At 40.4% G+C, this 16,811-nt stretch overlaps 1 protein-coding gene across 4 annotated transcripts in view; it reads right to left on the bottom strand.

Moving 5' to 3' along the window:
• enah (ENAH actin regulator) overlaps nucleotides 1-16,811 on the bottom strand; it is a 179,781-nt gene that overhangs the window by 26,430 nt on the left and 136,540 nt on the right. For 2 of the 4 annotated variants that reach the window (XM_061812328.1, XM_061812327.1), the window contains exons 6-7: nucleotides 11,931-12,283; nucleotides 2,048-2,851 (exon numbers count right to left, since the gene is read on the bottom strand). In XM_061812328.1, coding sequence (XP_061668312.1) covers nucleotides 2,048-2,851; nucleotides 11,931-12,283 — 1,157 coding nt within the window. The remainder of the gene's footprint in view (nucleotides 1-2,047; nucleotides 2,852-11,930; nucleotides 12,284-16,811) is intronic. The other 2 variants (XM_061812330.1, XM_061812331.1) reach the window with 2 other exon arrangements.

Below are 16,811 nucleotides of genomic sequence, written 5' to 3' on the forward strand. Positions count from 1 at the left end.
ATAAATGCATAGAACAATTAATGTATTTAGTTTTTGTGACATTTTTGTATGGTGGTGTACCTTGAGATTTTTCATTTGTAAAGTCTTGAACTTCCAATATAGCAGGGTGTTCAAATACTTATTTTCTTCACTGTATAACACATTCTGTATGTGCTATACTGTATATATAGTACAAATTTATCAGCGAGTCTCATTTGATAGGTAAACCAAGTTTACCAGGACTCCCTATTAAAGTGTTCAAGGGAACATTTTGAATTTGTTTTTTCATGATATGAGATCAAAAGGAGCTGAGATAGCAAGACGATTTCGGTAATGTTGTAATACTGACACAGAAAGAAATTTTTTGAGAAGGAAAGGGGCAAATGGGAAAAACTGACTGCCAGAAACAGAACCGGTGGTTTGCAACCCCCACCCCCATGAGCTCCCTGCAGATATTGTAACTCCTGAAAATTGACGGGAGATGGTGCCCTCCAGGTTAGATCATTGAAAGTTTAGAAACACCTTATCACAAAAGTGTTCAGTACAAGCACCAAAAGCATGCCTAAACAGATTTTGGCTCCACATTTTTGGAGTTTTGCTGCATGCTGGTAGAATGGATCAAAACTATTTACCGAGTAATTTCCCCCCCATGTGAGAAAATGATCTCTGGCATTATTTTTATATAATTTATTTTTTATTTATTTTAAAATGAGGGCTTTGACAATGACCTTTCATAATGTGTCCAGAACAAGCTCGATCATGTTGTGTTACTGTCCATCCTGTTATTGTCATGTTTTGAAAAAATAATGGTCACAGATAAACAAATGAGGGCTAAATAGATTTTTTTTTAAAATTTGACCAGATATATTTGCTGTTAGAATTGATTTAGAAAAGAAAGTGCACTCCTCACTGATTTCTAACAGCATAACATGTATTTAATAGAATAAATGTGAAGTTAAATGGAAAATCTCGGGTTGGCAGGGTAATTTGGAAAGTCTCAAATGCACAATATAGTGGCATTGACTTGGCTACATTTTTATTCAAACATTACAAACCAAATCAAGTTATTTCAGGATTGCATGCTAGAGTGACAATTTTTTTGTTCTTTCTCTATGCAATGTTAGTGTGCGAAATGCAGTCAGTTGTAGGCAGTGCTTGTGAAGTATTTTTCGATACGTGGAGTAAGATCAATATTTCATCAACCAAAGACAAACTGCCCACTGTCAAATAAAAGACAGACAAACTTCACAAAACTCTTGTTCACAAAGACAAGGATACAACGAATGGCATTTTTTTCTCAATCTGGATTAATCGCAATTTTTTTTTATCACAATCAATAGTTTGTTGGAATCTAAACATATTGACCCTGGGACAGTAGCTTAGTCCCTTCCAGCCAATCGGTTCAATGATCTCAGGGTTCAAAGGTCATGAGAACAACTTATGTGGCTAGTGAGAAATAAACAATTGAACACTGTGATTTCATTGGAAAACAAATATGCCCAGCAGGGAAATCTTTCATTTTATTGTACAGACTTTGCTTTAAAAATGTGATCCTATGTTTAAAAAAAAAAAAGTCTGTAGCATATTTCACTGTTGAAAAACAGAGTCCATAATTATTACTGTGAGCTTGAAACTTTGTATAGCGGAAGTAGGCACTGTGAGGTAAATATACATTGAAGTGGCAAATGGCGAATAAAAAAAAAGGGTGAGGTGCGATTCATAATGTTTAGAACAACACGAGACGAAAGGGAAATTATTTGTAATTTGCAAAGATGACAGGCATGCAGCTCAAAGATCTGACATATAGTAGTTTTAGTGAACTTTCAACCAGCTGGACCTTTATTTTTACGCAGACTGTGAAGACTGGCAGAGGTGAAAGAATTAAAGAGGTCCTCATAGTGGTCTGGTACGGATAAAAGTTACTTGAGAACAAGAAAGTAGATACGATCACTTCCCTTTAAGGATGGGAAAACCTTCGAGATCCAATATAATTATTTCTGTTAGTGTGTGAGTAGGCACTGAAAGACAGTACTGACAAAGGCACAAGAAAGTGGACTGAAGGCCTTACCCTGGGACTGGGGCTGATCGGAGGACCCCAAATACAGTTGGTGGGTGTCTTGGCTCGCTGCTGTGTCTGACCCCTCTGGCTCTGATTGGCCCAGGGCTAGAGGGAGGCTGAGGTGCTCAGTGGTAGGAACAGCAGCAGCGGAGAGTGCTGTGGAGGGAGAGGGCAAACCAGGAGCATGGGATGAGGAGGGGGGAGACGAGACGCACAAAGAAGTATGGGGTGCTGCGGAAGAAGCAAATGGCGGCGGGGTGGGCGGAGGTGGTGGGGTTGGGCAGGCTATACCGGTAGGGTGGCTATGTGGCAAGATGGTGACTGGGGATGGTGCGGGAAACATAGGAGGGCCATTGGGAGATGGGGAAGGGGGCTTCTGCGTGAGCGGGGATGTGGCCGCAATTGGGATGAGTGGCCGTGGGCCTGCAGCCTTCCCTGGTGGACTGGTTATCATGACTGGGGGAGAGGGGGGTAAGGGAGTGAAATTGTATGCTAAACACACTGCAGACTTGGGCGTGTTGGCGGGGCTGGAGACTGGACCAGCAGCAGGAGCAGGAGCAGGAGGTGGTGCCTGGCCAAATGCCTGCTGTCTCCTTGGGACAGTAGCGTAGTGGGGAAGGACTGGGTGGAAGGCAGAGCCAAGGGAGGTGGAAAAACGGGAGGCCGAGTGCCTCAGTGGTGGTGTGGGGGGTGTTGTGGATGAGGATAAAAGGACTCCTGGAGATGGATAGGTCAGTGTGGTTGGAGATGTCAGCGTGGAGGATGTCCTGCTAGAGTCCTGAAGAGTGGGGCTGTACAGAGTGCTTTCGAATGCTAGATGCACAGAGAGACATGGTGAAGGACACAGGGAAGGCACCAACGCAGGAAGGAGGCAGCCATCGTGCACAAAACGGAAGGACGACAGGTCAGGAATGAGAGAGAGATGAAAGGAGGGTGGGGGAAAGACAATGGAGCAGATGAAGCAAGGGGGAAAAAAAAGCACACAGCTAAACCACAGTTCGATTCCTGGACATTTTCTATATTTCAATTGTTAGTAGACAGATGGTGAGACAGTGCTGTAGAAAGCAGAATTCATGTTATTAGTTTCTAATTTGATAGACTTTCTGAGAAAGACGATGAAGACGGTATCTTTCTCAAGAGCACAAACTAAAAGACAGAGATGCAACTCATCAAACCAAGAGGAGGGACACAAGATGAATTAACTTCAATACAAAAAAATATCCTTCTTTCCATTTTCCGTACATATTTCTTAACCTAATTAGGGTTGTAGGTAAATTGTAAGTTATTCCATGTGAACTTGGGAGAGGAGTGGTCTACGTTTAAAAAAAAAAAAACAACTAAGTTGATAGAGGAAGATCAAAAATTCCAATGGTAATAACAACTGGAAGTTAAAATATGTGGTGCAGTCCAGAGATTAAGAAACGATATAATGTACCAAAACGAAAACAAGCAATGGATACATTTGGAAGAGAATTAGTCACAAATTGACAGGCGTTGTACGATGAAACTTCCTTTGAAGACCTTCGAATCAGTAATGCTGTCTGATACTTTACATTGAATTTGTGTTCATGTCATTGTATTTTTATCCGAGGAATATTCCAGTAAGCAGGTTATGTGAAGACTCGGGAGATGTTAATCCCGAAGTAAGACAAAGTCCAGTAAGTAAGATTTGTCCAGAGAGAGATGGGTAAGATGCTCGCTGGGGTCAGGAGTGGAGGGTGGTTATTTGTTAAACCTTTTAGCACTCTCCTCCCAGCTGAAACAAACATGGACTGTCCGATTCTTCCCAATCCCATCGATTTTTGAGGTGCAACAAAATCTTAAATTATATGATATTTTTAGATTTTTTTCTGATTGAACAGTATTGATTTTCATCAAATTAATCATGTATCATCATATTATCTGGCCATAAAATTCATATTATGTTCAATACAGTTACAGTGCCTTGTGAAAGTATTCGGCCCCCTTGAACTTTTCAACCTTTCGCCACATTTCAGGCTTCAACAAAGATTTGAAGAACATTTTTTGTCAAGAATCCACAAGTGGGACACAATCGGAAAGTGGAACAAAATTTAATGTCTGTTATATTTTTTAACAAATAAAAAACTGAAAAGTAGGGCATGCAATATTATTCTGCCCCTTTACTTTCAGTGCAACAAGCTCAATCCAGAAGTTCCGTGAGGATCTTTGAATGATCCAATGTTGACTGATGACGATAAATAGAATCCACCTGTCTGTAATTAAGTCTCCGTATAAATGCACCTGCTCTGTGATAGTCTCAGGGTTCTGTTTAAAGTGCAGAAAACATCATGAAGACCAAAGAACATACCAGGCAGGTCTGATACACTGTCGTGGAGAAGTTTAAAGCCAGATTTGGATACAAAAAGATTTCCCAAGCTTTAAACATCTCAAGGAGCACTGTGCAAGCAATCATATTGAAATGGGAGGAGCATCAGACCACTACAAATCTACCAAGACCAGCCGTCCCTCTAAGCTTTCACCTTGAACAAGGAGAAGACTGATCAGAGATGCAGCCAGGAGGCCCATGATCACTCTAGATGAACTGCAGAGATCTACAGCTGAGGTGGGAGAGTCTGTCCATAGGAAAACAATCAGTCGTACACTGCACAAATCGGGCTTTTATGGAAGACTGTCAAGAAGAAAAGCATTTCTCAAAGATATCCATAAAAAGTCTTGTTTAAAGTTTGCCACAACAAGAAGGTGCTCTGGTCAGATGAAACCAAAATCGAACTTTTGGGCCACAATGCAAAATGATAAGTTTGGCGTAGAAGCAACAAACCTCATGGTGATGGCAGCCTCATGGTTTGGGCCTGCTTTTCTTCAGCAGGGGCAGGGAAGATGGTTAAAATTGATGGGAAGGTGAATGGCGCTAAATGCAGGACCGTTCTGGAAGAAAACCTCTTGGAGTCTGCAAAAGACCTGAGGCTGGGATGGAGATTTGTCTTCCAACAGGACAATGTTCCAAAACATTAAGCCAAATCTACAATGGAATGGATCACAAATGATCCAGGTATCCAGGTGTTCGAATGGCCAAGTCAAAGTCCAGACCTGAATCTATTCGTGAATCTGTGGGCAGAACTGAAAACTGCTGTTAACCAACGCTCTGTATCAAACCTCACTTAGCTTAAGCTATTTTGCAAGGAAGAATGACCTAGAATTTCAGTCTCTGTATGTACAAAACTGATTGAGACATACCCAAAGCGATTTGCAGCTGTAATTGCAGCAAAAGGTAGCACTACAAAGTATTAATGCAAGGGGGGCGAATAATATTGCATGCCCCACTTTTCAGGTTTTTATTTGTTAAAAAAGTTTAAAATCCAATAAATTTTATTCCACTTCACGATTGTTGTTGATTCTTGACAAAAAAAAAATGTAAATTTTATATCTTTACTTTTGAAGCCTGAAATGTGTTGAAAGGTTGAATGGCGCCAAATACTTTCACAAGGCACTGTACATGCATACTAAAATCCTGTTTCTGGTTAGAATTAATTTAGAATTTAGAAAACTCATAGATATATAATTTGTTTTTTGTCACAAATATTGCCTTTGTAGGGAATATTTTTTGTGATATTACTGCTATAAAATATAGTCAAAAATGGCTTCAAATTACAATAAAAGGGTTTATTACTTTGTCAGCATATCTCCTCAACCCTTTTGTTTCATCTGTTACTCCAGAAAACCCTTTTCTCAATCTTTCAAATTTATAATGTTTCAAATGCATGAATGGAAGATTATTTGTGAGAAGAGCAGTGGTAGTGGTCATGTACCAAAGTTATGAATCTAATTATCAGTAATCAGCTGTAATCTTTTTTGCCCTCTCTAAATGCATTTGTTATGTAGGACTGTAGAAGCATTTGAAGTGCTCATTCCATGATTTTTTTGTTGTTGTCACAAATTCCACAAAAACTGGGGTGGGCGTCGGGTGGGGCACTTATGTTCTTACTTTATTTCCAATATTTAAGTACAGTTAATGTCAGATATTTTAAAACTTTTACATAACTAATATTCTACAAGGGGACTTAAATTCTACCAATTAGTTTCTGTTAAGGTACTTTACATAAAATTGACTGTGTACTTTGTACCCCGTTTCCTAAAGGCATTTTATATCTTATATTTGGGTATGTTCAAAGGATCCATTACGAGGGTCTTTGAGACCCCAGATATAACAGACAAACACGCATTGACAAATCTGAGATGCACATGGGCCACCACTTGTGAGACACCAGAACTACTATACAGGGATGAGAATGACCAATTTGGAAAAACACTGAAAATGTCTGTCGATGGGGTGGGGGGTGAGTTTCCTCCTGGATATTTTTTGCTCCCATCGGAACACAGAGTGCACAGCACTTTGCCGGGAATGTCCACTTTTTGTATGTGTTCGGTAAGACATGTTGATACCGTTTTTGGTCCTATCTGCACGGTTACACTTTTTTCAAGCCATGCCCGTCTTTTTGATTCCAGCATCCTTGTCAATTGCCCTTGCTCGATCGTCATCCTTTTTTTCTAACACTTTCGCCATCGTAAAACTTTGAACACACTGTCGCTCAATTCGCGCTAAGTCCCACGCTCCATTACTTGGCTAACTAACAAGTTACACTGCGATTTCTGAGAACCGATTGTACATGGCAATGGTGAAACTCGTTTAACCACTAACACGATTGGATCGTTATACTGTATAACTCTGTTGTCCAATCGAGTAATCTGCCGCAAACAAGTTTTAATGTTTATGTCGCAAAATGCAAATATTTACACTACCGAGCAAGTTAGAACGGGATATGATAGTCGTGCTTGCGCTGGCACTAAGCTGAATTTGCAGCTCGGAGCCCACCACCGAGAGGCAGGCGCACGATACCCTACCCCCACCCCGACCCCGAAATTTTCAACGAATTTGCGCTTATCTGGAGAATGGTCATTTTGGTCTGAAAAAGTCAGAAATCCGCCGATCGGCAGAAAATTCTCATCCCTGGATATATTAATTTGACTGCTCTGACATCTCCTACCTTGCATGATGATATTTATCATAATCAGTGCTCATCAGAACTTCTACTTCACTACATGCACACATTATCCTCCCCTACATTATTTCCTACTCAGTGATTTTTTTTTCTTTTTTGTCTTTCCCATTAAAATCTTCACTCATCTCCATTCCAATTATTCACTTCAATCTATCTTTGACCTTTTCAATCATTTTGCTTTGGGCAGGTCATGTGGCCAAGAAACACCAGCTGGATGAATGAAGCACACCATCAAAATATTTTGTTTTACAAGTAAAAATCGAGTCCACCTAACATTTTTATATATGCATACTAAAGCCACTTATGACCAAGTGTTCAAATGTTTGTTCATTTTAGAAATAAAATAGGTGAGAGAATTCAATGGATAATGGAATTGCAATCGTACCAGGTTTAAATACATACCTTGTGTACCATACACATGAGAACATCACACACATGCACACAAACACAATATAAGTTAAAGGGTGATAATGGACATTAAAGGGTGAAAAAGATAAGGTTAGATGAGGTTAGTAGCAAAGTATAATAGACCATATCCCGTCATCATATTTCCCCAAAAGCTGCGTAATTTAGCATCTTCACCCCACCCCCTGATCTTGAGAATTTAGCAAGCATTCATACGAAGGCACACAATCACCCCTCAGGGTGTTACCAGCATTTCCCCGATGTATTTTTAGCTTTTGAGTAAAACTGCTGAACTGTGTCAGCCTTCATGAGTGGTCATGCGTGCATATACAGTGAAGAATATAAGTATTTGAACACCCTGCAATATTGCAAAGTCTCCCACTTAGAAATCTTGGAGGGGTCTGAAATTTTCATCGTAGGTGTATGTCCACTGTGAGAGAGATAATCTAAAAAGAAAAATCCAGAAATCACAATGTATGACTTTTTAACAATGTATTTGTGTGATACAGCTGCAAATAAGTATTTGAACATCTGTCTATCAGCAAGAAGTTTGACCCTCAAAGACCTGTTAGTCCGCCTTTAAAAGTCCACCTCCACTCCATGTATTATCCTGAATCAGATGCACCTCTGTGAGGTCGTTAGCTGCATAAAGACACCTGTCCACCCCATACAATCGGCAAGACTCAAACTTGTAACATGGCCAAGACCAAAGAGCTACCCAAAGACACCAGAGACAAAATTGCACAACTCCACACGACTGGAAAGGACTACGGAGAAATTGCCAACCAGCTTGATGAAAAAAGGTCCACTGTTGGAGCAATCATTACAAAAAAGGAAGAAGCTAAACGTGATGGTCAATCTCAATCGGAGTGGAGCCCCATGCAAGATATCACCTTGTGGGGTCTCAATGTTCCTGAGAAAGGTGAGGAATCAGCCCAGGACTACACAACAGGACTTGGTCAATGACCTGAAAAGAGCTGGGACCACCGTTTCCAAGGTGACTGTCAGTAATGCACTAAGACGTCATGGTTTGAAATCATGCATGGCGTAGAAGGTTCCCCTGCTTAAACCAGCACATGTCAAGGCCAGTCTTAAGTTTGCGACTGACTATTTCGATGATAGAGAGGAGTCATGGGAGAAAGTTTTGTGGTCAGATGAGATCAAAATTGAACTTTTTGGTCATAATTCCAAGAACCGTGTTTGGTGGAAGACAAATCATGTGTTCCATCCCAAGAACACCATCCCTACTGTGAAGCATGGGGTAGTAGCATCATGCTTTGGGGGTGTTTTTCTGCACATGGGACAAGACGACTGCACTGTATTAAGGAGAGGATGACCGCAGCCATGTATTGTGAGATTTTGGGGAACAACCTCTTTCCCTCAGTCAGATCATCGAAGATGGGTCGTGGCTGGGTCTTTCAACATGACAATGACCCGAAGCACACAGCCAAGAAAACCAAGGAGTGGCTCCGTAAAAAGCATATCGAGGTTCTGGCGTGGCCTAGAGAGTCTCCAGACCTAAAACCAATAGAAAATCGTTGGAGGGAGCTGAAACTCCGTGTTCGTGTGCCCAGAAACCTTTCTAATCTAAAGATGATCTCTGTGGAGGAGTGGGCCAAAATCCCTCCTGCAGTGTGTGCAAACCTGGTGATCAACTACAGGAAATGTTTGACCTCCATAATTGGCTACTGTGCCAAATATGAACACTGGTGGACATGCACCTACGATGAAAAATTCAGACCCCTCCATGATTTCTAAGTGGGAGAACTTGCAATATACCAGGGTGTTCAAATACTTATTTTCTTCACTGTACTAATACGGCCAACATAGCAAACAAGCATGCAACAACTCTGCGATCCTTTCAGACCCAGTAGTAAATTGCAATTCCCTTCTTCGTCTGGCAAGATTAAGCCCTAAAGCAATTTCATCTTCAGTTTAGCATGTACAGGGTGACCCAAAAAGATGCGTACCTATATTTTATTCGATAAAAAATCCATTTTTTAACGAATGCCTTTTCTGTTGCAGGACGTGAAAGGTGAAGCTATGGATGATCATTTGCAGCTATAGTTGCCCCGAAAATGTGTTGGACGAATCAGCAGAAGATATTCTCCCTGGAGACCTATTTTGCGACAAAATCATACCAGAGTTTACAGATTCAGTTTCGAAAGCGTTTCCATTGTCGCAACTTTCCATCAAAATCAACGATTGTTAGTTGCGAAAGAGGAGTGTATAAAAGTGATTAAAAACTTTGCCAGACGAGTACAGGTTTGCTTGCAACGAAATGGTGGACATTTGGAACACATCTTGGGAAAGCCATAAATTGACTAAAAATTTACAGAAATAGCTGAAACTCTGCTGAATGGTCTTCCATAAACAAATAAATAATGTGTGGTTGTAATTTGAAATAAATAGCTTTTTAATCAAAGCCACAACTGAAATTTTCATGTGTACGTATTTTTTTGGGTCACCCCGTATTAAGGGCATTGGATTAGTAGTATGTATGTATCTATGTAGTGTTCCCCCTACATAGTACCGCAATGCAAGCTAAGAGCATGTAATCAGCGTTTAAAATGCACGCTTTGTGTCAATTATTTCGGGAGTTATTCTTTTATTTGTTTTATTATTTCCTAGCTATGCTACTCTGTTTGCTGTGGTGTGATAATTTTAGTTTTCACGTGACGCTGTGAGTGTGTACAAGATCATCAGTAATGACTAGCTTACACAGGCAGTGTGTAGGGCAATGTAAGCTTTTTCTCCTAACAGATGTGAACTGCAATTTTTTCTCGCTGCCTCATGAGTGACATCATATGATTGCGTACATACATGTTAAAACACTTAGTGATATACATGCTAACAATGTAACCTGTGTGTTTAACTGTACTTTTTTTGGACAAGTCACACAACATTTGTAAATGTTGGAACTCAGTGTGCACATAAAATGCACCACTTTGTTAGGCGTGTCATGTCTAATGTGGCACGTCGTCTATTTAAAAGAGGATTTGAGCCCTTTATGATCATGAAAATACAGTAAATTTAAAAAAACAAACAGATCAAAATCTGCGAATATGCGATGCCGCAAACGGTGAACCACGAATGGGCAAAGCCACGGTGTACTTCCTGCTGCTCCACTGTATTCTACTTGATGCAAGTGTCAATATTTTAATGCGACCTTTTTTTTTTTTTTTTTTACTGTGCTCTTCTTGGAGGTCTGAATACAATCAGACACTTACTATACATGGATGCTGATGGCGATATTAGGGTTTCAACGACGCTCAAGAGTATATGAACGTGTGGGTTGGGGGGGTGCGCGCGTGTGTGTGTGTGTGTGTGTGTGTGTGTGTGGTGTGTGTGTGTGTGTGTGTGTGTGTGTGTGTGTGTGTGTGTAAAGTGCTTTAGGCACTGGGATGGTATGGATTCAGCATGATATAAGTGCAGTTCATTGACCATTTGGTTTATGTTGAGCAATCTGTGCCCAATATCAAACCGCAACTCCCATTCATGTTTATGTACACATGCACGAGGTTGCCTTCATGGACCACAATAGGCATCCATTTTTCTATCAATTAAGATTAGAGATGTTTCCTGAAATTGTCAACTTGTCTATGTTTAGGTACTTACTGTACAGTACTGTGTCATGTCAAGCACTAAGTTGCTGAATTATGGTGGCTTCAATTACGGAAATATTTAAGTTATTAATTCATACCAATGGCATAATTCCGTGATGAATCAATCAATCAGGGCTTAAAGGTTACCACAAGTCAGAAACTCGAAAAACAAACTATATATTTTACAAACTATTCAAAACAGTTCAAAGAAAACTCTTAAAGGCCAATATTGTCGTAATATCCTTGTTTCAGGCAAGTGTGATCATCTTAAAACAACCATACGATTCCAATTGTTCCAACACAAATAGAATAATACAGTATACAGACCCTTTAATTAAAACCCTGCAAAAAGTCTTTTTTGATTTCACCCAAAATTCATGTTTTCTTTACTTCAAAATGTTGTGGTAGCCGTAGGCACAGCTACTGTGTCCAGTTGTATATAACTAGCTGAGGAACACACTATGTGGTATCCGTCGTTGGAACAGTGAGTTCTGAGGTAATGTAAATTTTGGGAGTTCTGACAGAGACACCTTAATATCAGATGTTTCCTCAAATAAGCAAATATGAGTCCATCAAATAAATATTGAGCAAATGTCAACTCAAGGCATTAGTTGACTAAAATTCATTCAATTGCACTTCTATGTATTCAAAGTGGACAGTGTTATTGAAGGCGAGTAGAGTAGAAGCATAAAAGCTGCCATGCCCTAAAAGGTTATTCCATTCAACAGCATATTTATGAATGAGCTAGGAAACGTTCAGGGAAAATCTGAATATCAAAAACTTTCAAACCCATTGATAGAGCATGACGTAATTATGCTGCTAAAAGCGAAGTGCATCACTCACCAGCATTGGAAATACGTCTTCCTCTTTCCCAGTCTTGGTGCTCTCTGTCCAACAGCTCTTGATGCTCCTTCTCCTGCTGTTCTTGCTCCACCTTCTCCCTCTCTGCCCGTTCACGCTCGGCGTGCTCCTGCTGCTCCTGACGTTCACACTCCAGTCGCTCCCTCTCAGCCTCTGCCTCCCTTTCTCGTAGCTCCTTTTCCTGACGTTCCTGTTCTTGACGTTCCTGTTCCTGACGTTCCCGCTCTTGCATCTGTCGCTCTAGGTGCTCCCGTTCCTGACGCTCCCTTTCTTGACATTCGCGTTCCTGACGCTCCTTTTCTAGCTCTTTCTGCCTTTGGAGCTCCTGGAGCTGCCTGAGTGACAAAACACAAAAGAAACAACAATACCCATGAATTTAAATACCAGAACTGACTAACTCCAACTATGGTATAATCAAGGCCAGACTGCACATTTAAAACATCCACAATCTAATAAATAAAAGAAAGAAAATGATAGCACAAATAAAAATAAGTGAATTAGTGTGGACCAGGTCTTGACATCTCTGACCCACAAGTAAGGACTGTTGTCATTACATAACACTATATTATTATTATATAACACTTGCTACTGGGCATGACAACTACGAGTATGTTATGCAACCTAACATTTAGGTACACAGTGAGTTGAGGTCTGCAATTGGCATATCATAATCCTTTGCTGAACAACAGAAAATTACTATATAATATTTAAAAAAAAACGTTTTTTCCAAGATACATATACATATTTTAAATGCTGTAATTCTAAGTTCTAAGTTAAAATTGTCATGTGTCTGAGTACATTTACAGTGTGAAGTTCAACAGTTGGTCGATAGGTGTCAGCAGAAGAATGGTAGAGGAGGCTTGCGTGTGAGGCCAATATGTTTGGCATAGGCTTGAGGCCAAAAAAATTGAGACTTTCTACTGGCTCCATCTCTAATTTGACGAAACTGTAATACTTGTGGACGTCAGCAGTCCCAAACCACTATACTTCGCTGGTGGAATGAGGTTTTGGTTCTCCGTACATAGCATTCTGTGGACAGCAGTAACTTTCTCCGTGGAGTCCTCCTTGGACAACCATCATAGATTTGTAAAGAAGAATGTTAACATGTGCAAAGATTTCTGTAAGTACTGAGCCAACAGTCTTGGATTCTTCTTCACCTCATTGAGCAATCTGCGTTGTAAAGCAACAGAGTGCTGATTTCTTTGTCTGATCATCGACTGATGGCCATAAAGGCATTTAGAGCTACTTTTATAACCTCTTCAAGCCTGATGTAAGTCAACGATCGGTAACTGTCGGCATTATGAGAACTCTTTCGTTCGAGGCGTGGTCAACATCAGGAAATGTTTCTTGAAAACAGAAAATTCAACAACCTGTGTGCATTCCCCCACCAGGCAGGGAAGCTTGACCAAAATCAACATCTCCTGACTCCCACAAGCTATTAGAGATGTCTGTATATATACATACTCACACATCTTCTTCTTCTTCTTCACATATGAAGTAATATTGTATTTTAAGGTTTCGATGCATGGAGGAATTCGAATCAGCAAGAAATGAATGCAAAATTAAGGGAACGCAAAAAGAACATTTGAATGACAATAGAGGTGCAGATTGTAAAATTGAAATATTTACTTGTTTAAACATTTCACTGGCTATAGGATAAAAGACACTTTATTGTATCAAAGGAAATAGACAGGATGAGGTGCGTCAGTCATGTCGAGGTTACAATATAGTGGGCCCTTGCCTATTTGTGGCCCAGCATTTTCACGGATTTTGCTCTCCAAGTTTTTTTTTTTGTTTTAATAACCGTATTTTCACGAACGTTAGATGTCTTAAATTCTCTTCTAAATAGACACGGCGCAAAACATGCACTTCAAACGCTATTTACATCCTCCCAGCATACTTTGCTTCATTAAGGAAGTCCTTAGTGCTGCAAAGCATGCACTGCCAGGTATGCTATCCATTTTGAAGAAAATTTAAAACTTTTAACTGCATCTTATGGCTACAAAAATATGGTACATACCAAACGCAGATTTATTAATACTGTATCCATTGTTCACAGAGTTTTATTTGCGGTTGTGTAAGAAATGTAACCCCGACGAATAACAGGGGGAACACTGTACTGTTAAACTGACTGGTTTCACTGAAATCTGAGTCAGTGCAAAGTCAATACATCAGCAAAAATATTGCTAGGTAGAGAAACAGTTGGTCTTCCTCTCCATCTGTCGGTACAATAGTGTCACATAGATATGATACTAAATCACAAGTTTTCTCTTTCCCTAACCAGAACCAGCTTCACATAAAGCATCCAGGAATCCTTTTCTGCATAGCTTATCATCACGATGATAACAGGTGAGCTAGAGCCTATTCTAACTTACTTTGGGGAAGGGGCCCAATCATTTAACAATCTTTATTTGGTCTTAAGAGTCACTGATGGTATAGTGGTAGACACGCCTGAATTAGGTGCGGGCAATGTGGGATCGATTCCCCCTGAGTGATGGTGTATCTGCCCTGCGACTGACTGGTGACCAGTTCGGGGTGTCGTCCGCCTTTCACCCGAAGCTAGCTGGGATAGTCTCCAGCTTTCCCGTGACCCTTGTGCGGTTGAGCAGCTTGGATAATGGATGGATGTTTGGTGTTATTAACATCTGCTAAAAGACAAAAAAGAAAAAAAAAACAGCCTTAAAAGCACTTGCTAGTACCTGGATAAAGTACAGGGACCAAGATCCATCAAAGACAGAGCTAAAGAAATGTTGGAAAGAAGCTTCTACAAAATATCAAAATTCCATGTCCTTCACTATAACAAGACTTCTATGATTCAGCTACATCTTCCACTGAAACCCCCCCAAAAAATATTTTCTCCCTCAGGAAATTAATTCAAAGTTTCCACCAAGTGGTGCGGTTTGGTTTGATTTGCATGGTCTGCGGCACTATAACCCATTCTGGTTAGCCAAATAAACGTCTTCAAGTACTAACTTGAAATAAATACTCTTCGCAGTTGAGTAAATAAACCGTTAAATAAACCCACTATTTTGAGTAAATACTGAATTTTTAATTCAGACTAACACTGTCTTAACGTCAATGTATCATAATCACCATGCATGTACAGTACTTTACTATCCCACTCAGTTTCAATGATTATTTCAGACAACACATCACAGAGGTGTAAACCGGAATTCTTGAACAAGGAAAGCTGTGGGCTGTAATTGCTCCTCCGGGGTCTCCCCCCTCTACACTAGTCAATCTAGTCGTAAATGAGGTACAGTGGGATCATCTGGACTCTCACAGCAGCAAGAAAACATCTTCAAAATTAAACACAGTACATGATATGATGGAATAATGGCCACACGGGGGGCATGTTGTATATTCATTACACAACTGGGTTCAAAAATGCTCACATCCACTATATTTATGACACTCAATTTGGTGGTGATTAGGGACTCACTTGTGTAAGGGGGGTTAGATAAACATACTGTATCTACTGCTTCCACTATGATTATTGTTGGATTTGACATAGAAATATGCCCAGCGTTTGGCTAGCAACCAACTAAGGGTAGTACCTCGACTCCTGCCTGATGATAGCTGAGACAGGCTCCAGCACTCCCACAAGCTTTGTGAGGATAAGCGGTTCGGTTGATGGAAGGATGATAATGGAAATAGAATAAGTAAAGAGAAAAAGTTCACACCTATTAGTCCATATAACAGGATTAAAGCTAACTAAACCTTGTTGCATGAAGTGATGCAGACATCTTTGAAGACACACGTGTCAAACTCAAGGCCTGGGGGCCAAATCTGCTCTGCCATGTGATTTTAATGAGCCCACAAAGGCAAATCAAGTGTCAACTTCCATGATTCTTTTTAAAAGCTGTACCAAAATTTCAAATTGTTGTATCATAAATGATAACACTGAGATATTGAATCATTTTTTTGTCACCGAACATCAACAAGTAGATTTATGATTCCAAAGCAAATTCATAAATTTCACGTGTAAATATGAGGCGATGAAACATTTTTATGGTTTCATAGTCATAACGGCCCTTTGAGGGAAACTGTAACTACAATATGGCCTGTGACAAAAAAAAAAGCTTCACAGCCCTGTTCTAAGTCAACCAGAACAGTCCGGTTGCGATCGATTTAATGCCCAAAGAATGAAATGACGTCAATGAATGAAAATATTCACAGGCACCTTTAAAGGTCAAGTTTCGTCAAACGGATGATTTTTGGTATATTATGAATGAAAAACCCACAGCCAATATGGTCCCGTGTGTTTTTTTCCACCACAAAACATGATTTTGACTATACAGCTTTTTGTAACTCCTGCCATGAAAATCCTCTCAGGGATTTGTTTACGAGAAGAAGCAGGAAGTGACATAAAGGACAGTGGCGCCCCCTCATGGATTCATTTGTTTCCATTAGTTTTACCTCCCGGAAGGTAGCTCATTGTTACTTCGTGTTAGCCAAAATGCCAGCTCATTGCATTGCTGGACATTGCTTGAACATTCGGGAGAACGGAATTACCCTTTATAAGTTTGATAGAGACCCTGTTCGTTGTGAAAAATAGATTCCACGGGTGCAGAGGACGAGAGCTTTGTGGGTTCCGAATAAAACGTGTGTATACAGCTCCAAAAAAAAATAATAGTTTGGGGCGGACCACGTAATCAGTCTCTCTCATAACGTAACAAAAGATCAGTGCATGAAATGTGTTGATGTGCGCGTCGAGCAGCCAACAATGTCTCGACAGTGTTCATCGCGTACTGCAGCGAGTTTGAACATACCCCGAAAAGCAACATAGCTCGGCTCCACCTCCTCCTCCTTATATGCCACCACGGGCGCCGAAACTCAGCCACACCGGCTGAGGCGCCACGT

Source organism: Syngnathoides biaculeatus, chromosome 23 (assembly GCF_019802595.1).
Source record: "Syngnathoides biaculeatus isolate LvHL_M chromosome 23, ASM1980259v1, whole genome shotgun sequence".
Taxonomy (NCBI): Eukaryota; Metazoa; Chordata; class Actinopteri; order Syngnathiformes; family Syngnathidae; genus Syngnathoides; species Syngnathoides biaculeatus.